Raw genomic sequence first — 27,160 nt, 5'->3', positions numbered from 1 at the left:
AAAAGTGAAAAGCCCTAAAAAATTAATAAAATGAAAAAAAAAAAAGTTTTTACTTGTCTAGAAATTGGTTTTTGATTCATAATTTTTTAGATTTTGAACTAAAAGCAAGACAATTTTTGTAGCATATGTCTGAACCCTAACCAAAACCGGCAGGAGTGTAATATTACATTAATCTCACCACACACTTATTTCTTCAAGTTAAAAACAAAACAATATTAATAATTACTCTAAGAATTTTGAGATATTTCGACTAGAAACGAGACAAAGCAAAGCATTTATTGCATTGTGATTATTCAAATTCTGTCCCTGAATACTGTTAGGCTCCCTAAAAAAAGTCAAAAAGTGCTATTCAAGTTATCTTGTGGAACTGTATTCATATTCCAATATTTAATCACAGTAAAATACCGCCCTATCAGACTACACTACACTACACTATTGTCCTGCCCCATTCTAGAGGAATGGAGAGTTATGAATTTTAAGTTATGAGAGGTAGGACTGGGAGGTAGTGAGAGGAATGCAATTGACACCATCTTCTCAACGAGATCGCTGGGCTCCAGGGAACCCAGTTGTCCTGCAGGGACGGTCGCAGCTGGATACTTGATGGACGGGTGGGAGAAGTGGAGAGTTCTGTGTCTAGCTGCTCTGTCTCTGGAGGATATTGAAGATATCTACCTATTCGGAACTTTGATAACAGGGTTTCTGCTGATGGGCTTATGCGGGGCCCTGGGATATCGGAAACTGATAAAAACTGTCAGCGCAGCTCAAAACCCCACCAGGCTGGCCGGCTTGATTGAAACACTGATGGGTAGGGTCGCGAATCAGACTATGATCCTTGACCGCAAACTGGAAACCATCGAGGTGAAGCTTGCGGCTCTGCAACAAATTTTGGCCAGATCGGGAGATGAGTGATGGACATTAAATATCTGTGAAATTGGCAGATATTGACCAAAAGTTGAAATATCTTCCTGTCTTTTTTTCGGCTCTCTTCTTACTCCTGCCAGACGGCCTCGGCTGGAAGTAAACAACTCCGCGGGACAAGCAAGATAAGCAGACGCTCGGAAATTCCTGCCCCTGCCAAGGACACCTGCTGGACCCTGGACTCTGCAGGCTCACACACACAAACATATCTACAGATAAACATTTACCACCGATCACCATCCAAACGCCTTCGTGTGCTTTTACCCACGAGGGGTGTGGGCGGGACTGTGACTTGCGCTTGCTGTCTGCTGGACCAGTTGGCTGCCCGCACTCATCGGATTGTTTTCCATTTCCCCTGTTCCCATCCCCTTTGTCAATGTCGTGTCTTGCCGGTGTGCTTATGCTAAGAGAGGGCTGTGTTTCTCCCTTTTCTCACTTTGTCCTAATCAAGAGCAAGCTGAGGGGGTGTTTTTTTACCTAGCTGTCCAGATGTATCTTTCTTCGTTTTTAAATGCTACCTCCTATGATCTGTCTCCCCTGAAAATTGTGATGTTTTGTGTATGTTCTGGGGGGTCCAATTTCGCTATACGAAAGTGTAGTGACAATAAATGCTTGATTGATTGATTAATTGATTGAGGTCAAAGCTCTAACAGGTGGATCCCATCCACATCCACCTGCAGCTCACAGATCAGGCCAACCTGTTCTCTTCTAAGAGTGTCACAGAGGTGTTTGGTGACCATTACTCTCTCTCTCTCTCATCTCACACTCTCACTCAACTAATGGACTGTTTTTGCCCCTCCCCTTCGTTTCTCCATCTCGGACTGGGAGGTAGTGAGAGGAGGAGAGGAGGCAACAGCCCACCGTTCCCCAGGGCCCTGCTACACGGCTCAATAGCTCAGCTCCTGGATGGGATCATAACCCTGAGTGCTGGCCAAGAGAAAAGCTGCGTCTTCTCACATCCAGAGTTGTTGCTTGCAGGGTGGAGTTCCCCCCCAGGATAACAAACTCACTCCAAACCCCAGCATGGCTGACCATAGGGTGGCCCCGGTTGTGGGTTTTCTCCTTTTTTTGGTTGCACCGGTCTGGAGCGGATGCCCAAGCGCATGCCGCTGCTCCTTCGCTATGCTACAATGCCTGGAGTCAGATGGCATCACCAGCATCCCGGCGCTGGCAGCGCAGGAGAGTGAAAACGTCACTGAAATGTAAGTTGAGTTGGGAAGTAATTGGGTTAGTTCTATAGGTTTAAGAAGATAAAATGTGGAGATGTTTTGGTAAAGTTGCTGAATTTGGTTTTGATGAAGTATTCAGGTTAGTTCTGTAGGTTAAGGAGAAATAAAAACATTGAGATGATTGGGTAAAGTTGCTGAGTATTTTGTTTTGAGAAAGTTTTCAGGTTAGCTTTTGGTGAGATGTTTGGCTAAAGATGCTGAGTTTACTTTTGACTAAGTATTTGGGTAAGTTCTGCGAGCTGTAGGCTTAATGAATAAACGCTGAGATAATTGGGTAAAATTGCTGAGTTTTGTTTTGACCAAAGATTAAGGTTAATTCTGTAGGTTTAAGATGATAAAACTATGAGGTGCTTTGGTAAAGTTGCTTAGTTTGGTTTTGACCAAAAATCAAAGTAAGTTCTGTAGGTTTAAGAATGTTGAGATAATTGGGTAAAGTTGCTGAATTTGGTTTTGACCAAGCATTTGTGTTGGGAATCAAGACAATTCTTGAGTTTTATGATGGTGATGATTGGGTGAAGTTGCAGAGTTTGGTGTTGATGAAGTATTCGGGTTAGTTCTGCGAGCTGTAGGCTTAATGAATAAATGCTCAGAGGATTGGGCAAAGTTGCAGAGTTTTGTTTTGACCAAGAGTCAAGGTTAGTTCTTAAGATTGTTGAGATAATTGGGTAAAGTTGCTGAGTTTGGTTTTGACCAAGTATTTGTGTTGGGAATCAAGACAATTCTTGAATTTTATGATGGTGATAATTGGGTGAAGTTGCTGAATTTGGTGTTGATGAAGCATTCAGGTTAATGTTGAACGTTTAATGAAATAAAACATTGAGATGATTATGTAAAGTTGCTGAGTTTGGTTTTGACCAAGTATTTGGGTTAGTTCTGCAAGCAGGAACACTCAAAAAAAGTTTTTTCCTACTTGTCCAAATTACTTATTTAAAATAAGCTGATTTTACACAATTGTCATGTTTTTTTTTTTTGGGGGGGGGGGGGGGGGGGGCAACTTTATTGTTTTGTGTTCTATCCACTTAAATTTGTAAAACAATGAAGTTAACTTAATCAATTTGTGTTGAGACAATATAAAGGAACTGTGTGGAACCCAGCATTTTTACAGTGAATAAACGTTGAGATGATTGGGTAAAGTTGCTTAGTTTGGTTATGACCAAGGATCCCGGTTAGGTCTGTAAGTTTAAGAAGATAAAATGTTGAGATTATTGGGTAAAGTTGCTGGGTTTGGTGTTGATGAAGTATTCAGGTTAGTTCTGTAGGTTTAAGAAAATAAAACTTTCTGAGTTTGGATTTGACCAAGGATTCTGGTAAGTTTTGCAAGCTGTAGGCTTAAGGAATAAACGTTAAGGTGATTGGGTAAAGTTGCTGAGTTTGTCTTTGATGAAGTATTCAGGTTAGTTCTGTAAGTTAAAGACGATAAAACTTTGAGATGCTAAAGTAAAGTTGCTGAATTTGGTTTTGAATAAAAAATGATTTTTTCCAACTTGTTCAAACTACTTATTTAAAATTTAGTTTTTTGGTACAACTTAATTGTTTTGTGTTTAATCCACTTATATTTGTAAAAAAAAATGAAGTTAACTTAATTTGTGTTGAAACAACACAAAGTAATTTTGTGAAACCCAGCATTTTTTTTAGAGTGAATAAAAGCTGAGATGGGAAAAAGATGGTGAGTTTGGTTTTGAGCAAGTATTCAGGTTAGTTCTGGAGGTTTAAGAAGATAACACGTTGAGATAATTGGCTGAAGTTGCTGAGTTTGGTTTTGACCAAGTATTCAGGTTAGCTTTAGGTAAGGTGATTGGGTAAAGTTGCTCAGACTTCCATCAAAGTTGGAAAAATGGTAAAGACGGATGAGTTCAATCCAAGGTATTGGCCTTCATGATTTTTTTTTATGGAGAAATTAGTGCATTTAGCTAGTAAGTTTGTGCATGAATTTGTTTTTCCCTGGCAGACCAATCAAATTATCATCCAGCATTTATTGTAGTAAATACAGTACTTTAAATTCAGAAGTCAACATTTGAAGTGGTTCATCACCTTTCATCAAAGTTGTGTTAAAACTATTGAACAACGGCCATTCTTGTTTTTTTTTTTACAATCTTTTTATTAAGATGTAAAAAAAAAAGTGACAATTTAATACATCGCTATCATATTTACATCTTTGTTTTCAATTCAAAGGAAAAACACAGGCCCCATTCTTGTTTTACATCCATTTGGACGTCATTTTTATCCACTTTGAATGTTAACTACTGTACATTTAATTTAAAGGGATAGTTTAACCAAAAAAATAAAAATAAATGTAAGAAAAGAATGTCTTAGTTTACTCTCCCTACACTTGTTCCTGAAGAAAATCTGAAACCATTAGTAGCAATATTAGGAAGAAAAATAGAAGTCATTTTTTCCAGCTTTCTTCAAAATATCTTCTTTAGAGCTCAACAGAAGAAGGAAGCACATAAAGGTTTATAACCAATTTGAGGGTTTCATTTCTTGGGTGAACTATCCCTTTAATTTGTAAAACCTCAACACACAGAAGCAGAACTTCAAAAACAAAGAAATCCTTGGGAACTAATCAAGGACTGGAGGAAAATGGCCTGCTACATACAGTACTTTTGTGCTGCTGAGCTTCTCTTTAAGTGCCTTTAAGAGTGTTAGATATGTAATCTATTCTCGGAAACTGTGAGAAAACATCTTGTGTGTACAGTTAGACAAATAAAACTCAGAGGTGCAAGATTTGCAGAGAGTGTTGAGATCAGTTTAGTGCACTCCATTCAGAATGGTGTTTATATCACTCAAGTGTATAGAGAGACATAATAATCATACCTTTTACAATATCATGCATTCTATTTCTCATCCCTTCAGTGTAAACGACGATAGAAAAAGCCTGTCAGTTGGTTAAATATATCACTTTACCATAAGCCATGAAAAGGTAACTGTTACTGAGAAACATGATGATTCATTAAGTCAAACAAACATCCTTACACGCACCTGCTTCAAAACCATGCTGCAACTTCTGTTCTATAAATGTGTTTTACTGTATTTTAGTTCATGTTAATTGCAATTTGGTGCCACTGAGATGTGTGTTACCTTCATGGTGTATGTGGGTCACACTGTGCACTGCCCATATCTGTGTCATAGAGGCTGGAGAGAATGTTTTTGATCGAATGTACGTCATCAGGTGCTTTTTCATTTTCCCAACCTGCATCATTATGCTGAAATGATGAATTTTTTTAGATTAGGTTTTCAGGATCTGGATCACTTTGTGCACTGGAAGAGATGAAAAATAAAAATTAAATGAAGCTCAAATGAAATGGAATGCATTTTCACTGTATGAAATGCATGAAAAGAGCAGCTTTGACATTTATAATACTACCTCCTGTTGTTTCATTAGTAGAAAATATGTTAAGTGCCATCGAAATAGATAACGCTTTCAGAGTTGCACTCAAAAATGCAAATGGATTAAATTGAAACTAGATTCAATGCCAATGCACAGAAAAAAAGCTGCTTTGACATGCTGATATAACTTCTGTTGATTTCTATGGGGGTGGAAATGTCACACGAGTTTAAAGTGACATTACAACTAATAGAAGACGACGAAATGTTTTCGACTGCAACCTGATTGACTCGATTTAAAATGCAAATGCCTTAAACTGAAACTCAATTCAATTTTGCTGAATGGAAAAGAGCAGCTTTGACATGTCGGTGTAACTGCAGCTGTTTACTATAAAGCAGAGATGCCCAAAAAGTTAGCCCATAAAAACCTTTGATTTGGCCCACCCTTTCATCTGAGAGTGGTTTAGAGATTGTCATTTCAAATTTAATGTAACCTTATATTTGTTTGTTTTATTGTTAGGCTACAAAAAAGCCATCTGAAATTAAATGTTTTAATGTAAACAGTGTAAATTAATCAGATTTTGTTTCAAATGTACATACGATGGATAGAGGACAAAGCAGAGACTTTAGTGAATCAAGACAATAGCAGATTCTCAAAACTCCACTGTGTTATAAATGTTTATGTTTTTATTGAAACAAGTTAGAATTAAAAAAAGTTATCCTGTATTAGTTAATGTGATTCATAGTAATGTTTTCTATTTATTTTTTATCAATATTATGGAATGATTTCGGAAATTACCCATGGCAATTATAATGTTAAATAGTTTGGTATTTATCTTCGACCTATGGTTATCAATGGTATTTGGTTTTTAGCCCTGAACATGAAAAGGTTTGGGCATTCCTACTATAGAGGAAAAATGTGACATAGCTTCAAGAAATACGAGAAAGTATAGACAAATGTTTGAGAGCAACACAACTAAAGCATAGTAGGCCTCCGTCGGTCAGTGTTGACCATGGATTGTGTATCCTAGCTCTTATTTTGAGGCATGACTGATTGTCTGAGACAGCATCGTTGGTGGCTGAAGAGACCAATACGGGAAAGGCATTCATTACCGCAGCAGTAGCATTGATAGGTGGCTCCCTGGCTGACGTTCTGCACCTTTTAGTGAACTTGCTTGTCCTCAGACGCACGCATCATGTTCTTCTCACCTGACTTGAGCTGTTTGGTCATGGTGCACCTCCATTTCAGGCGGTCTGCTGTGAGGTCTTCCCAGGACTTGGTGTTTATGTCGAGGGCTTTCATGTCCCTCTTCATGACATCTTTCAATCTCAGAATTGGGCGTCCTGTGGTTCTCTTCCCAGATGAGAGTTCTCCGTAGAGGATATCCTTTGGGATTCTCCCATCCTTCATGCGGCGCACATGGTCAAGCCAGCGCAGGCGACATTGTCAGAGCATGGTATACATGCTGGGAAGGCCGACTCGAGTCAAGACTTTGACGTTGAGGACTTTGTCCTGCCAGATAATGCCCAGAATGCGGCACAGACCTCTTAGGTGGAAGGTGTGCAGTCTCCTCTCCTATCTTGCATAAGTGGTCCATGTCTCACTCCCATACAGCAGAGTGCTGATGACGCAAGCGTTGTCCACTGCTATCTTTGTTGCAGTTGTCAGTCTATGGTTTGTCCACACTCGGGTTGTCAGACGGGCTAGAGTAGAGGCTGCCTTCCCGATCCTCCTGTCAAGCTCAGCATCCATGGAGAGGTTATTGGTGATGGTGGAGCCCAAGTACATGTACTGGTGGACGACATCAAGCTGGTAATCGTCTACTGTGATGGCTGGTGGAGTGGCAGTGTCCTGGCTCAAGACATAAGCCATTTTTCTCAGAAAACATATTTCTAAAGGTGCCGTTGACTTGAAGTTTTCCATGAATGTTGACAGCTACCAAAGAAATCCATATGGGCAAAGAAAACAAATCTAGTTAGTTTACAAATGAAGTTATGCATAATAAAATGAAATGACGCAGAGAAAAAGTATTGAACACATGAAGGAAGGGAGGTGTAAAAAGGCAGTGAAAGCCCAGACAGCAGCTGAATTCTCTCAGTTGTCTTTCAGCAACCCTCTACCCTTCCTTGGTGTAAATGAATATCAGATGCTTCAGTCCAACGTCTACGTTAGCAGGAGGATAAAAATGAAACCAGGGTGGACATTTCAGCAGGACAATGATCCAAAACACAGCCAATAGAACTCTCAAATGTTTTCAGCGAAAGAAAATCAAACTGTAGAATGGCCCAGCCAATTACCTGACTTGAATCCAATAGAGAATACAAATCTTTTAGCTGCCATCACCAAAAAAGCCTTTTATATAAAGTATTCAATACGTTTCAGTAGTTTCTCCTTCATTTTATTTGTTATAAAACAGAACTCATTTTCCAGATTTTATTTGTTTTGTTTTATTTTTGTGAGTGTATTATTTGGGTTTTTACCAAAATCTTGTTCGATTCCAAGTCAACAGCTAATAATAATAGAAGTATTATTCCCAGGAAAAAAACCCCAATATGTTCAATACTTATTTTCCCCGTTGTATGTATACAGTATGAGGCTGTATTCTATAGTATATGCCTACACTGCCATCTCACAATGCCTGACATCATCCCTGTATAAAGGTCTGCAGAGTTGCCATTGCAATTTGTTGTTTGTCTCAGTGCACCTGCTCAAGTCTAATTCTCTGAACTCCAGTAGACTCTCTACATTTACTACAAGCATTCAATCAATAAACGAGAACGCTCTTTCGCCATGTGTTTACACAGAACACTTTGTACCCGTAAAAAAACCGGCAGCATTTGGCTGTATTAGTGAGACGGGCACAGCACAGAGGACCAGAGCTTCTACCAGGGAGGAAAACAAGAGACCATTAACTTCATACCAGCGGCAGAAATACATCATTCATCATGCAGTAAATTCCATTCTGTGGATTGCTCGCGAATGCCCCCGCTGAAAACAATAGATGAAATATTGCCCACTCCACTCGATTCAATAAGCCAAAGCAGTTTGAGATGTCGTCCCCACCTGCTCTGTAATTGCATTATGGCTCTCTAGGTCAATCAGACGCTAATAAATATCTGTTTGTGCTTCTCGAACAGAATCAACAGATTCCAGTGAAGTCCAGTGGAAATGTCTTTAGTTATTGGCATATATTAATATACAGCAGCATTATTACTAACATCACTGTATTGCCTCAATGTAGTGATCAAACTTTTCTTTTCTTTTTATTTGGAATTAAAGGGACAGAAAATGAACATTTACGCACTATTTACTCATTCTGTTGAACCAAAAAGAAGATACTTTGATGTATGCTGAAAGCCGGTAACCACTGACTTCCATTACAGGAAAAAAACACATACTATGGAAGTCAATGGTTACCGGTTTTCAGCATACTTGAAAATATCTTCACAAGCTATATTATATAAAGCTGGATAAGTTGGCAGTTGATTCCGCTGTGGCGACCCCTGATAAATGAAGGGACTAAGCCGAAAGAAAATGAATGAAATTAATTAACGTGATAGTTAAAAAAAAAAACATTTACATACTAGTTACTCACTATAAACCTTCAAGAGTTTCCATATTGTTTAAAGAATGCGGAAAACCGGTAACCATTGACTTCCGTAGTAGAAAAAAAATTAATTCTATGGAAGTCAATGGTTACAGGTTTACAGCTTTCATCCAAATATCTTAATTTGTGTTCAACAGAAGTCAAACATGTTTGTAACAAGTCAATGGTGAGTAAATGATGACTCAATGATTTTTCAGTTCTGGTGAACAATCCCTTTAATATATATCAAAAACATTTTTTAGCGCATGCTTAAATATGCACTGAAAATGAACCGATGTAATTTCACCAAGAAGGTTCACAAAAGTATTTATATTAGTTCTATAGTTCATATAGTCAAGTTATGTCCTCGATTGACACTGATCCTATAGCATTTATTTAAAAGTAAAATCTTTGAGAGCTACACATTCATGTATACAGCAATGAAAATAAGGCCCAATTCCAATTCTACTCCTTTGCCCCTCCCTTTACTCCTACCCCTCAATCTGAGCATTAACGTGAAGGGGTAGGAGTATCCCAACTCTCTTTAGCTTGAAGGCGTAGGGCTAAGGGGAAGGGCTAGATAGCTCTTGAAACTGAGATTTTTCAGGACCACACTCAAAACCAAGGGGTAAGAAAATTTTCCAAAATTAACCATCTACAACGGCAGCATGGCTGCACACGAAAGTAAGGAGATGCACAAATTAACGTTTTTTGTCATTATTATGAATTTTCAAGACGAGCAAGCACATGTTTTAATACATTCATAACCGCGTACGTGATTTACCATCATGGTTTTTAACAAAAACGCTAAAATAAAATCCACTAAATTTCGCTATCTATACCATCCTTTTCAGAAAACATTCTAAAGCTGCCGTTGACTTGATAACAACCAAAGAAATCCATATATGCAAACGAAACAAATCGAATTAGTTTACAAATTAAGTTATACATAATAAAATGAAATGACGAAGGAAAAAAGTCTTAAACACATGAAGAAAGGAAGGTATAGAAAGGCAGTGAAAGCCCAGACAGCAGCTGGAATCTCTCAGTAGTTCTTTAGAAACCCTCTGCCCTTCCTCAGTGGAAATTAATATTAGCTGCTTCAGTCCAACGTCTACATTAGCAGGATGATGAAGATGAAAAGTATTTATGATATTAGTTCTGTGGTTCATTTGGTCAAGTGATGTCCTCAATTGACTGATATTTTTAAGATGATTATGGACTAAAAATCAGTTTTTAATGTTCAGTATTTATATACTTTCAGCTATGCTTTTTCTACTGAACACAGCTATAGCCCAATGCATTAATTCACATACAAAGACAAGCTCTGTAGTTCGATTCCCTTTCAGCCATTACGAAAAAAAATAAAACATTTAAAGTTTCTCAAAAAGAATCTGAGTCCTCATTCCTGGTAGTATAAGTGCTGTTCAGTGAAACTGCTTATGTGGAATTGAAAAAGTAATCGATTTCAAAATACTTCACTGATGGTGCTCATGCCTTGCAAGGGCACAGCGATATTTAATTTACTCACAGAGTGGGAATCACACACACACACACGCATGCACTTCAATGACACAACATTCAGGAGCCTTGGAGTGGATATGAAACAAGGTTTTTCCTCCCCTATATGTACTCAGGTGCACATTAAGGCATTGCCGGTTTAAGATTCTTGCAATGCAACCTCAAGAACAAATATTAACAAACATGGCAATGGAGCTATTCAAGTTTCAATACAAAGCTGAATCCTTTCCAGTCAATATAAAATGAACTTTGAAAACTATTTTAATTACAAGATCTAACATATTTCCACTTTAAATGGACCATATGGAATAAATTGTGTATATTAATTGCTTTTTTTGTAATTGAACATATGTGAACAGCCCATAACAAAACTCCATGATATCCTATGCTGTCAATGAAAGCCTATACAATAATGTGATGTACTTAGGGTTTTTAAAAAGGAAATTGTGCAAGTGAATTCAACATACAGATCCTTTGAATGGAATATCCTCATGAAAGGAAATCAAAAGCTTGCAAAAATGGCTGGAAGTGTAGATGAAGCAAGATGAATCTGTGTCATCACAGGAAAAATGGTTTCAGAAGCAACTGATTGCATTTTGATCATTAAAACTAAATCTGATAAAATAAATAGATCAAAATCATACAGAAAATAAGTGTCTTGATTCAAAACACAGAGAATAGTGCCAGCTAGGGACCAACTACCACTCAACAGATAATCAACCTTTTAAAAAAGGAAATATATATTGGTATTGATGGTTCGTTATAGTTGAAAAGGGTTCTTCATAGGGCTGCACAATACTGGGAAAATATGCAAAGTGATATTGGTGTTCAGTGTTGCCATAACAATATTTCTTATGATATAACTAACTTGTGAAATGCTATTTTATCAGCAAGTAAATGTGCTGTGTGTAAGTTTCTGACTCTTCTAAAGCTTAAAATATCATAATATGTTTGCAGATATTTAAGAAACATGCCAAGTGAACATTGCTGTTTATCTGAAAAACAATGCTGAAGTCGGATTTTCTGCTTTAAAAATGTGTGTTAAGTGCCGGAACAGCTATTTTATTTTAACCTGCCCACTGCTACTTTAGCCAATTATATTTCAGCACCCTGGGTTACCTTGCTGGAAAACAATTTATTTTATTCATTTATTCGTTGAGGAGGGCTCTCAAAACATGCGTCCATGGCTGAAATGCATCCTCTGGTGGACAGTAGCAGACTCCGAAATGAGACGCAGATTCAGAGTCCCACATTGGGTCACTGCCTAATTGGGACAATTAATTAGGATGTTTGCACCAGACGAAACATGACATAAATTTAAATATAGCCATTTAGAAGCACAGAATATGCACTTACTCATGAAATGGTAAGGTTTATAATCTAATTAAAACATATTAAACCTCTTTAACATTATTAAATGTACATGCTGAATGACTATATGATATTTGTTTCACAGTTCTAAAGTTAAATTTCACACGGTTTATTTTATTTTCAAGATCTGAGGTGAAACTATCTGCTGTAGTATGGCAATAAATTTTAAGGTAAAAGAGCATTTAAACTCACATTATTAGCATTTAACACTAAAAAAAAGCACATAAGGTGTACCTGAGCTGATCATTGTTTATCCTGTTATTCACTTGTCATTTTTAAAATATAAATTTCAGGTGTTGGTTACGAAAACTCTTTTAAGTATGAAAAAAAATATTCCTTCTATTGTGTGCCGTTGCTTTTAGTCAGAGAACGATTCAAATAGGACTTTTGGCTCGATATTCAGGTACACTCGTGTCAATCTGGCAACCTGCTTTTGTTCGTGTTTTGATCCAGTGTTGCAATACCTAGTTCAACCACTGGGTGTCAAACTTACATACTGCACCTTTAAAAAAATCAAGACTAGACATTTTCCCGGGCTCCAGGTGCTCCGGTTTCCCCCACAGTCCAAAGACACACGCTATAGGTGAATTGAATGAACTAAATTGGCCATAGTGTATAAGTGTGTGTGTGAATGCCGGAATAGTTGGTGAAAGTCACGACAACAAATATTTTTATATTGCTTTAACTTATTTTAAGAAGTTAATTAGGTTTCAACTCATTTTTTAAGTTATACAAAATTTAAATTAATATTTTTTAGATGATTGATGTAACAGCTGATTTATACTTCTGCATCAAGTGCAAGAGTATGGTCTGGCCCAGCCTTCGCATGGTTGCATAGCCCTCGCAGTGGCTGACGCAGATGCTGATGCACACCTCTAAAAAAAATTTAACTACATGAGTTTTAGCTGTTGTAGCATTCCGAAAGAACAAAACACCAGCGAAGAAACTCGACAAAGATGAAAATAAAAACCTACTGCAAGCTAACGCTTCGGAAGTGTTATTGCAGAGCAACATAAACAGCATGCAGAAGTATAAATGCACGACTATGTGCAAGGCAGGCACCGTGGGTCACGGTCATTACTCGGCAAAGGACTTGAGATGACTAGAAAAGTTAATTTGATTCAACTAAAAAATTTAAGGCAGCAGTGATTTTACAGTGTGGAGAGGTCGGGATGAAGATAGAAAAGACCTTACCTGATTGGCCAGATTTGGATTAACAACTAACAATATATGCATGCATCAACCAAATGCTTGGAAAATAAAATGTATTTTGTTTACTGCACTTCTCTGCAATACGAATATCTCAAATAAAATTGTTGCTATAAGATCATTTTTCAATGTTTATCAATAAACTCATTTTAAGAACTGTTCACTGAAAAGTTCTCTGAGAAAACAAAAAATGATTGTTCTGAGGCATTGCTGATGAAAAACTCGTTTAATATCAACCTGTTTTTCTTTTAGCTACATAGAGAGTCAACCCAACCTGGAGAACATCACAGATGTAGACCTCGCCAACTACAGAGAACTGAAGAATCTGTAAGTATGACAGCCTACAAAAGATTTTCAAGTGGTTTAAGAGGTAAATGGTACTTACAAACATAGATATAGAATTAGATATACGTTTGGGGACAGGTGATTTTAAGTCAAGTTATATTCCTGTGATGCAAAGCTGAATTTTTAGCATCATTCCTACAGTCATTAGTGTCAAAGAATCCTTCAGAAATCATTCCTTATATACTGATATGCTGCTTTTAGAAGATTTCTGATTGTTATTGTGTTGCCTAATATTTTGGGTGGACACACAAAAGAAAGGTTAATGCTTTTCTTGTTTGTTTCAGGACGATCACAGATTGTGGGTTGGTGTACATCTCTGAAAATGCCTTTCAGCATAACTTCAAGCTGCAGTATGTGTGAGTGTTCTTTACATATAATACTGGCCTTCCCACAATACACTTGGGTCTCCAGGCTTGTACCTGTCAATCACTTCAAATCCTCTTCCATTCTGATGAGTGAAGCTGCATTATTGGTCTCCGGCGGTAAAAACCCAAGACACATTTAAAGTTATTCAACCAAAATATGAAAACACATTTCCACACCACATTTCCAGAAATCATTTGATGTCCTCCTTCCCGCTAAATCAAGAGGAAATTGGAAGAAATGTGTTGCTCATTATAATCATGTGATCTTAGTCCTTGAGGACAATCTGAAAATGTTTTTGGGTGGGAAACTTCCTAAAATCAGCTTGGTTAATGAGTATTAATGATGTGACATGAGATCCAGTAGCTTATTGTAACCATATTACAGAGGCTCTATCTGTCCATATATCTATTTATTTGATGATTCCTTTAGCCACCCATCCATCCAATTATCCATAGATCCATCACTTCTCCATCTGTCCATTCATCCATTCTTTTATGCTTATTTATTTATCCATCCATTAACCCATCCATCTTTTTCATCCATCCAGCCATCCATTCATCGATTTATTTATTGATCGCACCAAATCACATCAACATCCATCCATTTATCCATCTAATCATCCATTTCTTTCAATCCATGTCTAATCCTCTATTCATCCATACATTAGTCAGTTAATTTATCTGTCAATACATTCATCCATCCATCTCTCACTTCATTCATCTGACTATCCATCTGTCTGTCTCTTCATCCACCCATCCATTTATTCTTCTAGCCATTCATACATTTATCTAAAGATCAATCCATCACTTCTTCATCCGTCCATTCATTCATCCATCCATTCATGCATTTATTTATTGATTGATCACACTACCAGTCTCTTCAACATCCATCCATCTACTCATCCATCTTTCTTTCAAGTCTCAATATATCAGTCTAATCCTTAATTCACTTGTCAGTTAATTTATCTGTCAATACATCTGTCTATCCATCCATCCATCTCTCAGTTCATACATCTGTCTATCCATCTGTCTGTCTCTTCATCCACCCACCAATGTATTTTTTTAACCATTCATACATTAATCTAAAAATCAATCCATCACTTCTTCATCTGTCCATTCATTCATCCATCTATTCATGCATTTATTTGATCGCACCACCAATCTATTCAACATCCATCCATCCATCTTTCTTCTAATCTTCAATATATCGGTCTAATCCTCCGTTCACTTGTCAGTTATTTTATCTGTCATTTCATTCATCCATCCATCCATCCATCTATGTCTCAGTTCAGAAATCTCTCTGTCTCTTCATCCACCCACCCATCAATCGTCGATTCTTCTAGCCATCCATCCATCCATTTATCTAAAGATCCTCCATCTGTCCATTCAGCCATCCATTCATTCCTATTCATTCATCCATCCATTAACCCATCAATCTTTCTAATTATCCATCTATCCATTAATCCATCCATGCATTTATTTATGGATCGCACATCAATCTTTTTCTCCATCTTATCATCCATCTTTCTTTTAATCCTCAATATATCGGTCTAATCCTCCATTCACTTGTATATCCATCTGTCTGTCTCTTCATCCACTCATCCATTTATTCTTCTAGCCATTCATCCATTTATCTAAAGATCAATCCATCACTTCTTCAACTGTCCATTCATTCATTCATCCATCCATTCATTCATGCATTTATTCATTGACCACACCACCAATCTCTTCAACATCCATCCATCTAATCATTTTTCTTTCTTTCAATCCTCAATATATCGGTCTAATCCTCCATTCAGTTATTTTATGTCAATTCATCCGTCCATCCATCTCTCAGTTCATTCATCTCTATCTCTTCATCCACCCACCCATCTATCATCGATTCTTCTAACCATCCATCCATTTATCTAAAGATCCTCCATTTGTTCATTCAGCCATCCATTCATTCCTCTTCATTCATCCATTCATTAACCCATCAATCTTTCTAATTATCCATCCATCCATGCATTTATTTATTGTTCGCACATCAATCTTTTTAACATCCATCCATCCATCCATCTGTTTATGCATCTAATCATCCATCCTTCTTTCAATCCTCAATATATCAGTCTAATCCTCCATTCACTTGTCAGTTAATTAATCCTTGTCCTTCTATCCATCTCAAATAACAAATATGAATTTTGTACAATAAAATGCCTAACCTACTAAAGACCTCATTACTACAATCATTCTTCTAATATTGCGAGAACAAGTACACACAACTATTTTTGATCACCCACTCTATAGCCAAAAGAGCTGACATCTATTCCCGCTCGGAGGGAAGATTTCTAATCACCGCCTTGACAAACACTAATAATATTAGCTGAAAGGTTGTTGACCCTTATCTCCACTATCTTGTAATCGTTATCTCTCAGTGTGTGCGACATGCCCACTGTTGTTGATGTGGGGGGAAAAGCGGTCACATAGGAGAAAGGGGGGGAATGCGAGGGTTCTGGGGGAAACATGAGAGCATATCCAGCAGTCACCTTTTACTCGCCCACTTTGGCGTATTATTGACAACTGATGCATAATAAATACACTCCACTAAGGGTCCATTATCACGCAATCAATATTTCACAGAGGGCTGTGAGGAGGACCAGATGTGTCTTAGATCTGCAAGCACTAGGGATGTACAGTATTAAAAAATAATACGTATAAATGAATCTATCTTTTTATCCGCTTGACCAATTCAATCAGTGTAATTCTTAAATCAGCGGTCTTCCCTCCCTTCGACGCCAGTATGAAACGGCAGCTGCTATTCTCAGACGCTTTCTCCCTACGGTAGAATCGAGCTGTAATAGATAGGCCCCGATGGCCGACCCATCTGACATGAACTTTTGGGAGTAGGGAAAACAAATATTTGAACCCTTGCTGGCCCCCATTAGCCCTGCCACAGAGAATCTATATCTGCAAAGCCGTTATCATCCTGTCATCTCTCTTTTTATAGCATCCTAGAAAGGTCTCGCCAATTCATTTAGACAAGCTAACAAATATCTTTCAATCAGAAACCTTGAATCACAACATTTTCTGTGTAAAAGCATAAAACAAAAAAAACAAAAAATGCCTGTGCTCAACATTACAGCCTTTCAAATTTTCACTTTCACGATTCTTGTCAAAGGTGTTATGGCTTGTTTGTGAGAGAGGAAATTCACTACTCTAATTAAGCATTGAGTCTAGTGTCAGCCAATAAAGAGAGATGGGTGCCAGTTTTATTTAGAAATGCAGTGCTGCTATGAAATATTCCGTTGCACTGAATCTGTCAATATAGTGGCACTTGTTATTTCTGTATACTGTGAGGCCAGACGTTAGAATAAATTCTAAAGCTTTAATCATGAAACAATGGGCTCTATTTTAACCATCTAGATGCAAAATCATTAAGGGCATTTCTGAATTCACTGGTCTAAGACAGTTGTACTTATTCTCTTAATGAGTTATGGGTGTGTTTTGAGTATAACGTGCATTAAACCAAACATAGTCTCATTTCACATTCCCTTTAAGAGTTCGTTGTGTTTTTTGCTATTTGCTATCTACTTACTTTGTAAGTGGAAAAACGGAACGCTTCACTAGCGAGAAATCGGTTAAACAGGCCATCTGGGTAAGGATAAAGAACTGGCCTCCTCCATTCAGCCACTTTACTTTCACTTTACTTTACTTTTAATCTTTACTCCTTTACTTTAGTGGAGTAAGGAAATTGTGTAGTACGCACTCCACTGAAGACATTCATTAGTCTACATATTTAATTTCATTTCTTAAGTGCGAAGATTTGTTTCAAAACTATTGCTAAATTCAATTCTAATTTCCAGCAAACAAATAAATGAACAAAAATAGTGAAGTGTGGTCAAAAAATAGAGTTATATTCAAACACACATACTATTCTTATGCCCCATAAGGCAATGCATACGTCTCCAAAACCCGAAAGGTGGACAAGTCTAAGCTTGTTTTTATTAAAACAAAAATAAATATGCATATTTTAAATAATACTGCTGATAATAATAACGTTAAAAAATGCTAATTGTCATGAATAAACTGAAAAAGCCCCCCAAGGTGAGGTATGGAGGTAGTTTTTATATTTAGGTATAAAATAATATTTTTGTAACATTTTAATCCTTATATTTTTCATATGTAAAGATATTTGTGAATTGCTGTATATCCTGTGTGTATTAAGCAATGTGTAAGCATTTGGACCTGCATAGGTGCATAACTAAAGTTTTATTTTTGTATTTTCTGTTTTATTTGTACATTTCTCTGTTTTATTTGTACACAGATTTTCTATTTGAGTTTTTATTACTTCAGTACTCAATCTTTTTAATCCACTTTGTTTTTCTTTTAGTTTTTTTAATACTTTAAAAAAAAAAGTTTCATCCCATAATAATGTTTATTTGAAGCATTATTTAAATAAACAAATAGGCTTTTAATAGTTTTAATAAAAAACAAACAAACATTACTTTGAGCTAGGGGTGTCAGATATTCATAAATAACCCCTTGAACTGTATATTTGAAAAAAAAAAAAAAAAAAAAAAACTTTAATAATGTTAAGTGTGTTTTTGACAAGCTTTTAACATGTATAAATATATATGGCACTAAAAATGCCAGTAGATGTTGGCAAGTTTTAGTCCTAATAAGCGATTCATTTATTCATTCACAGAATTCTAATTAAAAACTAAATCACTGAATCATCAGTTGACTCATTTCATTCATAACATATTTATTCAGGAATGAAACACCACAGTGTTGCTCTGACATGCGAAATGTTCTGCTCCTGCTTTGTTTGGAATGGTTTTCATTTTCTAATACTGTGTCTATAATCTAACATATGAACTAAATTCTTATCTACTGAACTGCTGTATGAAATCAGTTGAAAGCTAATACATTTGCAATGCCAACAATATTTACTACAACGGCACTCTTGCTTGTGTGATATTACTTAAACTATATAATATCTTATTAAAAAGATGAAACAAGGCTCTTTTTGACTCTTTATCTTAAATTATAGGCTTATTCTAACCAGACGTGGCTTGCGCAAATGAATAAATCTCGATATTCACGCATAATTAGGCATGTGCATATTTTGAGTTTACTTGCTTCATTCACATGTGAAATTCACTCCACAATAGATGCAAACTTGGGGAGGTGCTTCTGTCTGCCTGTAGAGTCGAGTTTCATTGCTAAATGCCAGTAGCTAAAGAGACAGTAGCTGTGCTTTTATGTGCTTTAGGAAGGCTGATAAATGGAATAGATTCATTTGGCTATGTGTCTGAGTCTATTAAATTCTTTCAGACGTGCGTTCATCAACTCCAATCCCAATTTGAACAGCGGTTGTCCCATGTCGGCAGGAGGATTTCCCCCTGGGACACCAACAAAAGGCGATACATCATAATAACGCCCCTATAAGAGCTAACTCCTGATTGATGAATACGGCACAAATGGCCAACATAGCTCAGATTTTCCAACACAAGTGTTAAGAGCGTCAAACGCATCATTTTCTAGCCTCATTCATGTGAATAGCATGACAGGATGTCTATTTGTGTCCTGGTGTGAATGCACCATAACAGGCTTGACGCAGTAATTGTTTTTGTTTAAATAACAATCAAAAATGTCAGCTCACATTAGGGTTGGGTCGATAGACCATCGTGCTTTGAGCACAAAACCCCAGAGAGCAGTGCACATCGGACAGTTTATCAAGGATGTACTGCTGGATCGCCTCTCACTATAGTTGTTAAATGTAATATTTATTAATCTAATGACTCTTTAGTCTTTTTAATCTATCAGGTAACGTGTCACAGCAAGTCTTTCGCTTTCACGCTCGTACTAAGTCATTTTAGCGAAAACCTCAGATACTGTTGGTTGGTTTCTGTTGGTTGTGCACCTTTTTTTTTACCAACCAAGTTTGTCGACACCATTACAACACAGATCACTCTGCCTATTCATGCCAGAGTCCCCCAGAAATCATTTGTATGTAACTTTATATATGCGGGTCAGGTAGTTGAAACAGTAGGCTACAAATAATTAATTCGTTATTAATTAATTAATTATTCATAAATAATGAATTATCCGCCACCTACAACAACACCATCATCCATCGCGATGTTTTAATTGGTCGACATTGCTCAACCCTAGCGCACATAGCACTAAAATAACAACCCTGATATTAAGCGTTGACAATATATATCATACAGGCCATCTTGGGAGTGAATGCTGAAATAGCAACCATTTAGCAATGTCCTAGCAACTTCCAATGCATTCTGAACGCACAAGAAATCTTTATCAAGTATAATTCTACAATAACTATAAATCTTTTCTCTTCCTTTCCAGAAACCTGGCCTCTAATGCACTGACGCACATCAGTTGGAGGGTGTTCCAATCTGTGACTCTATTGAGTCTGTAAGTAGCGCACTGCACTCAAAAACACTGCTGTGCTCAAATTTACTGATTTATTCTGCTCAGCTGGTGATTTGAGACTGAAAATGTGAACAATTTGCCTCTGTCTGAAAAAAAATTGAAGTGATAGATCTTAAGTCATTTGCACGTATTATTTTGCTGAAAGCATGGGAAATGTCAGCTACTTCTCTTTGGCACAGGATTTTGAGGGACAATCTGCTCACCTGCTCGTGTGACATTTACTGGCTTCAGCAGTGGCACAGAAAAAGACTAAACGAAATTGATTCTCAGCAAAATTGCATTTACAATGGCAGCCAGATTCCGCTGGATTCATTCGAAATGGATAACTGCAGTAAGTGTGCTTATACGTCCCTATAGTTTTACTTACTTCCATTGCGGTTTAATATGCAAAGACAACAAGTTAGCCATTCACAGAAATGCATACTCACTGTGATGCTGTGTGTTTGGAGGTGGATTTATTAGGGAGAACATATGGGATCCACTCATATTTAAGGTTCATTTAGAAAATGAGCAGGCTTCATCTTCATCATTGGTCCAATAGTTAAGAATGACAGTTGATCTTCAAGCTCAGGGGTCTCAAACTGCCAGCCTGCGGGCCATTTACAGCCCACCCTTCTCCCTCCTCTGGCCTGTAACTGCCATCAAAAATATAATGCCATCAAAAATATAAAATATGTATTATAAATATGTAATTTTATAATATAATATATTATAAAATATAATATAATATATAAATATAAAATATAATGTGGCCTGCCAAAACATATATTTTTGAACCACTATCATTGTTGTGCATTGACATCCAGCCACTTGTGGTTTTGACTACTAGTCGACATTTAAAGTACTGCATTCAAATTACTTTTACTTTCATTTTCTCTCAGTGTTCGGCCAAGTAGCACATGTGTTTAATTGTGTGGCTGATTTAAACGTTAAAATATATGTCCGTAAGAGCTCTATTTTTACTAAAGCTCTATTTTTGTAAATAATCGAGGGGTGTTTGATTATTATCAGTTTTATACCTCTTGTATTTTGTTGTAAAAACAATTCTTCATGGCTTACATGTTATGCTGCTGGTGTAACACATATGATCATTTCATCATCATCATATGATAATCAGAGCAGGTGGGAAAAGAGAACCATTATCAAGTATGCAGATGACACTGTCATTGTCAGCCAACTTCATGATAATGAAACAGGTCATGGTCCAGTACTTACTAACTTTGTCAGATGGTGTGAGGAGTCATATATTCAATTAAATGTTTTAAAGACAAAAGATATGATCATTGATTTTAGGAAGGCTGCTCACACACAAGACTGTGGAAAGTGTGTAATCATACAAATACCTTGGCACAATTATTGACTCTAAACTTTCCTTTGATGAGAGTTGTGCAGCAGTGTGTAAAAAGGGGCACTAGTGACTATTTTGCTTGAGAAAGTTAAATCATTTCCATATCAATAAACACATGATGACTCTATTTTACCATGCTTTCCTTGAATCCGCTTTATCCTTTGCTTTGGTGTCATGGTTTGGGAATCTCTCTGTCAATAATAAAAACTCACTCAATCAAATAGTTAAGTGGTCCAGTAAGCTGACCGGGGTGTCACTAGCCAATCTAGAGGCTGTGTACACCAGGCAACTAAAGAGAATCACAAATTTAATTTTAAGAGACACAGCTCATCCCCTACACCAGGGCTCACCAATCTCGGTCCCGGAGGGCCACTGTCCCTGCAGGGTTTAGCTCCAACTTGCCTCAACACACCTGCCTGGATGTTTCAAGTATACCTAGTAAGACTTTGATTAGCTTGTTCAGGTGTGTTTGATTAGAGTTGGAGCTATAATTGCAGGACACCGGCCCTCCAGGAACAAATTTGGTGATCCCTGTCCTACACTAAGAGTTTCAGCTCCTTCCTTCTGGTTGCAGGTTTCTAGTATTAAGCTGTAGAACGAAACGATACAAAAATAGTTTCATACCAGCAGCCATTAGACATTTAAACAAGGCATGGACTAAAGCAGAGATGTTTCGGAGACTTGTATATTTTAGATCACTTTAAACATTTATCTGGGGGGGGGTGGACACTTGAAGTGATTATTTATGTATTCTTTATAAGTGTTTTTATGTTTATGTTTTATGTCTTATTGTTCATTTGTTGCTGTTACTATGCGAGTTCCTTTGTGTGGCATTGTTATGAGATGAGGACTCCTGACTGCAAACCAAATCTACCTTTGGGTAAAAAGTAACCTAACCTAATCCTAATTTTGCTAATATTCTAATCAAATGATTTCATTTAATATATTTTTCTGATTATAATACACACAACCACAGATATACTTCAGCAGCTGATGTGTGACATGGTAAACGTGCTGATTTGCATTATCACTGGTGACAGGGAACGCTTGAAATATAAACGTCATGTCTGTTATCCCATGATGCAACATTTAGATCAGGTTTCCACTTTTTTTCTTGTACTTAAATGTTAAAACGGCCCTCTTATGAATTGTCAGTCACTGAAATGGCCTCCCCGCCAATTTGAGTTAAAGACCACTGCTTTAGCTAATATGGCTCTGGAACAGTCATATGGAATTGCATCTTTTATAAACGTGTGGAATGTGGGAACAAGAGCAAAAGGAAAAAACGACAAGCACACAAAACACTCAAAAAAACTGATTTGATTAGCATTTAGGTTTCAGTTTTGTGCAATTTAATTCTAAACGCATTTTCATTTTGATTCATGCTTATTATCCTTTGGCAAGTGAACTTGTCGTTTCTTATTCTGCATTTAGTTTTAGCTTTTGCGCGTTATAATTTTACTCACACTGACAATTTTTTGATTTGCGCTCATTATTTTTCGATTTACGACCACGATATATTTGGCGGGATTTTGATCCCATAAGACCATTATGAAACTAATAATTATTTCAGATTAAAATACATAGTTTTTCTTAAAGATGAAACTAAATTGTCATGATGGTTACTTTACTACATTACATTCACTAGTGTTCAAAAGTTTGGAGGCAGGAAGATTTGTTTTACAAGAACAGTTTAGATTGTGGTGAATTATTGTCTAATGCATGTCAATTAGTTTAATTTTTAATTTTATGGGAAGAAAATACAGATCAGATTGTACAAATTCATATGAGTTAGCCACTAATCTGTCAAAATTAAATAAAATACGTTACACACTTGAGATGGATTTTTAAACACATTCGACATAAGTTGCTTATGCTCACCCTTGCAGGTTTTTGATTAAAAATACAGTTATATTGTGAAATATTATTACAAATTAAAAGCTAAATATGTTTTAAAATGTATATCTGTGTATATCTATATATAATTATTTTTTTCAGAAATCATCCAAATTTGCTGATTTACAGCTAAAATGTTTTTATTACCAATATTTTAAACTGTTATTGGTGGAAATCAAGACCTTTTCAAGATTTGTGGTGTTTAAAAGCTTAAAAAGACAACGTGAATTGGAAATAGCAAGCTTTTGTTACATTCTAAATGTTTTACTGCCACTTTTGATCAGTTTAAAATGCATCTGTGTGAAATTAAAGTGTTTATTTGAAGCAAAATGTTGCCACATTTTATACGCTCACACATTTCAGATGATCATGTTGTTCTTCTCTTTCCCCTATCACTTCCATTTTCAAAATGTTTCTGTGATCTGCAGGTGTTCCTGAGGTCATGATTGACCCACCGACAGTGACCACTCAAGAAGGTGGAAATTTGACATTTACCTGCAGAGTGACTGGAGTTCCCACACCGACGATCCACTGGAGAACTGAGCAGCTTCGGTCCAGCTGGACCCTGGAGGTACATGAGACATCTATGGAAACTGACCATATAAGTATATCACTGGATCAGAATTACTTGTTGGCACTGGCAACATAAAACACAGGCAACACAATGATTAGATTAGATTCAACTTTATTGTCATTACACATCTACAAATACAAGGTAACAGTATGCAGTTTAGCTCTAACCAGGAGTGCAAAAGCAGCAAGTTCAGGATATAGGTATAATTTATAAGTGCACTTATAGAAAACTATGGGTAAAATGTTCAGATGGATGTACTATAAACTTAATATACAAATAAACCGGTTGTATGTGATCTATGTAATGATCTGTGATCTAATTAACTATGTAATGACAATAAACAAAGTACCAGTAAAAGCAAATCTGGTAAAGTTTCTGCTGAAGACGCTCCCCTTTATGAGTGGAACAAATAACATGTATTTGTGTGTGTTTCTATAAATGCAAATGAGCTACTGCTCCCGCCCACCTTTTCAGAAGAGGGCGGAGCCTTTATAGATTGTACCCTGATAGCTCTGGCAACAACAAACAAATCACTGGCATGTTTAAAAGCCTTGTCAATTAAAAGTTCTGTAATCCAGATTTCTAACACACACACACAAAGTAGGCCACCTTTTTGAGAAAGTAGGTCACCTAATTTTATTGTAAGAAAAAGTATATAAAAACACACACGTTCACATAATGTTGGGTATGTCTGTAAATGTGAACTGTTAAAGGGATAATTCACCCAAAAATAAACACATTTTGTTATAATTTAATCACCCTTCACTTGTTCAAAAGCTGTTTGAGTTTTTTCTCAATGTCTTCTGCATCTGTTGAACACAAAGGAAGGTATTCTGAAGAATGTTGAAAAAAACAAAAAAAAAGCCATCGACTTCCATTTTTTGTTCCTACTATGGATGTCAATGAATGTTTTTTTTTCCAACACTAGAATTTCACTGAATATCAATTTTATAAAAATGCCTTTTCAGCAATATAGTGTGGAAGAAGATCGCTTCAGAAATGCTAGATGAAACGCCAGTGTGGAAGGGAATCGTTTTCATTCTAAAATGCCATTTTAAAACTAAGACGTATTAGTGTAAACGAGGCCTGAGTGTGTTTTTGACGAGTGATTTGCTGCTGCGACAGTTGCGGGGTGGAAGATTGCGATGCCGGCTCAGCGTTGTGATGTCTATCGACCCAACCCTATTATATATATAGGCATAGTTCATAAATAGTTTCTGCATATATAGCCATATATGAACACCAATATAAAACTATAACTAATATATTGTATGTTTGGTTGATATGGTTGGAAAAAGGGGTCCGCTTTTCTATATGTCTACAAATATGTTGCGTATATGACATATGTTAAATACTGTTCGTGAAAGCCGAATATCCACTATTTTGTCATATATGTAAATTAAATAAATCAGATTTCTATGTAGTGAGCATAACTGGCATAACTTTTAATCAAATGTTGTTCAGTTGTTTACATGCTCAGACAGTTAAACCTGTACTGTTGTCCACAGCAAGGAATCTGGGGATCAACCCTGGAGGTGGTTCTGCACATGAGAAATGTGTCTTCTGCTGACAACCTGCACAACCTCACCTGTGAAGCGGAGAATCGCGCTGGAATGGGAGATGCTGTGGTGCAGCTGGACATTGAATGTAGGCACTGACATCTTTCTGCTCTTTATATTTCGTCCATTTTTTCCCTCTTTAATGCTCTCGCCTTTCTGACAAAAAAAAAAAAAACTAAATATTTTGCATAAATGTTCGGCAGCACAATTGAATTCTGATGGAAACTTGTTTCTGCATCTGAATACAAATAAAAAAAGTAAAGCTGCGAGATGTGAAATTGCTAAGATTTTGATTTATCAAGTGGAAATCTCTTATTTAACTTTTTTATTTTAGGATTCTGAATATCAAATAAGCTTTGGCTGTTTCTATAGCAGACCTACATATGTGATTACTGAAACCAAATGTTGAACTGACTAACAAAGCCAAAATAAGCCTAAAACAAATATGTACTTATATATATATATATATATATATATATATATATATATATATATATATATATATATAAAGAAGCAATTCCATGCAAATGTCAACCTTGCCATACTTAAAAAATACTGACAAATGTCTCTGTCAGTGTTTTTAAACAATTATATTTAATTTGCCAAAGTCACACAAATTGCAATTTCACATCTGTCACATCCATAACGACACTTTTTCCTCTTAAATGCAAAGATGTAAAATCAAATAAAAGCAATTATGTTTGTTCTATAGAGAGCCAACTCTTATCCTCTTCAATAGCATGGTTTCTTTTGGGTTGTGCAGTTTAATTCACAGAATTTTTACAAAGTATGTTGTATACTGTAAACTTGCAGTCTTTTTTTGTCACATCCGTAACGCATGTTTATTTTCCTCATTTAAAATATAAATAATGTTTACAGCTTGATATTATTCTGCTCCCACAACTCTGTGGCTAGTTGTTTTGAGATGTTTCAATATAATGTTAACATATACTTCCTATGTTAATTTATGTTTTGAGATTTTACTGCAAATGTCACATCCATAATGCTGGTACTGCTCATATATATATATATATATATATATATATATATATATATATATATATATATATATATATATATATATATATATATATATATGTTTTTTATGCTTTTATGTTTATGTTTTAAACTTATTTTTCATTTGAACAATGTATCATTTTAATTAAAAATTTTTAAATAGTAATATTCAGAATCAGTAATAATGTAGCGTCACTAAAGAGGCTATTATAGCTCTCAATTAATATTCTGAAGTAGTTTTTAATTTTTTTATTTTTTCAATTTGTAAAGTTGTACTAATTTTGTTGATTTGTCATTTCTATGACTTTTTTATTTCTATATAATTTCATGTTTATTAGTTGTAGTTAAGGTTAACTAAATTAAATTTTGCATTACCAACTTGAATTTGTAGGTTTCATTAAATTTTGTTCCTGTTTTAATTCAGTTAAACATTTTTATAAATGTATTTCTGTTTAGTTT

At 36.2% G+C, this 27,160-nt stretch overlaps 1 protein-coding gene across 2 annotated transcripts in view; it reads left to right on the top strand.

The window, feature by feature from the left end:
* Positions 1-1,800: 1,800 nt before the first annotated feature.
* Positions 1,801-27,160, top strand: part of ntrk1 (neurotrophic tyrosine kinase, receptor, type 1) — a 62,338-nt gene continuing 36,978 nt past the window's right edge. The window contains exons 1-7 of one of the 2 annotated variants that reach the window (NM_001301356.1): positions 1,801-2,120; positions 13,412-13,486; positions 13,789-13,860; positions 20,221-20,289; positions 20,487-20,638; positions 23,980-24,122; positions 25,634-25,772. In NM_001301356.1, coding sequence (NP_001288285.1) covers positions 1,942-2,120; positions 13,412-13,486; positions 13,789-13,860; positions 20,221-20,289; positions 20,487-20,638; positions 23,980-24,122; positions 25,634-25,772 — 829 coding nt within the window. In that variant the 5' untranslated portion in view covers positions 1,801-1,941. The remainder of the gene's footprint in view (positions 2,121-13,411; positions 13,487-13,788; positions 13,861-20,220; positions 20,290-20,486; positions 20,639-23,979; positions 24,123-25,633; positions 25,773-27,160) is intronic. The other variant, XM_073924580.1, reaches the window with a different exon arrangement.

The sequence above is a fragment of the Danio rerio genome, chromosome 16 (genome assembly GCF_049306965.1).
Source record: "Danio rerio strain Tuebingen ecotype United States chromosome 16, GRCz12tu, whole genome shotgun sequence".
Lineage (NCBI taxonomy): Eukaryota > Metazoa > Chordata > Actinopteri > Cypriniformes > Danionidae > Danio > Danio rerio.
This window is presented reverse-complemented; position numbering and strand designations above follow the sequence as displayed.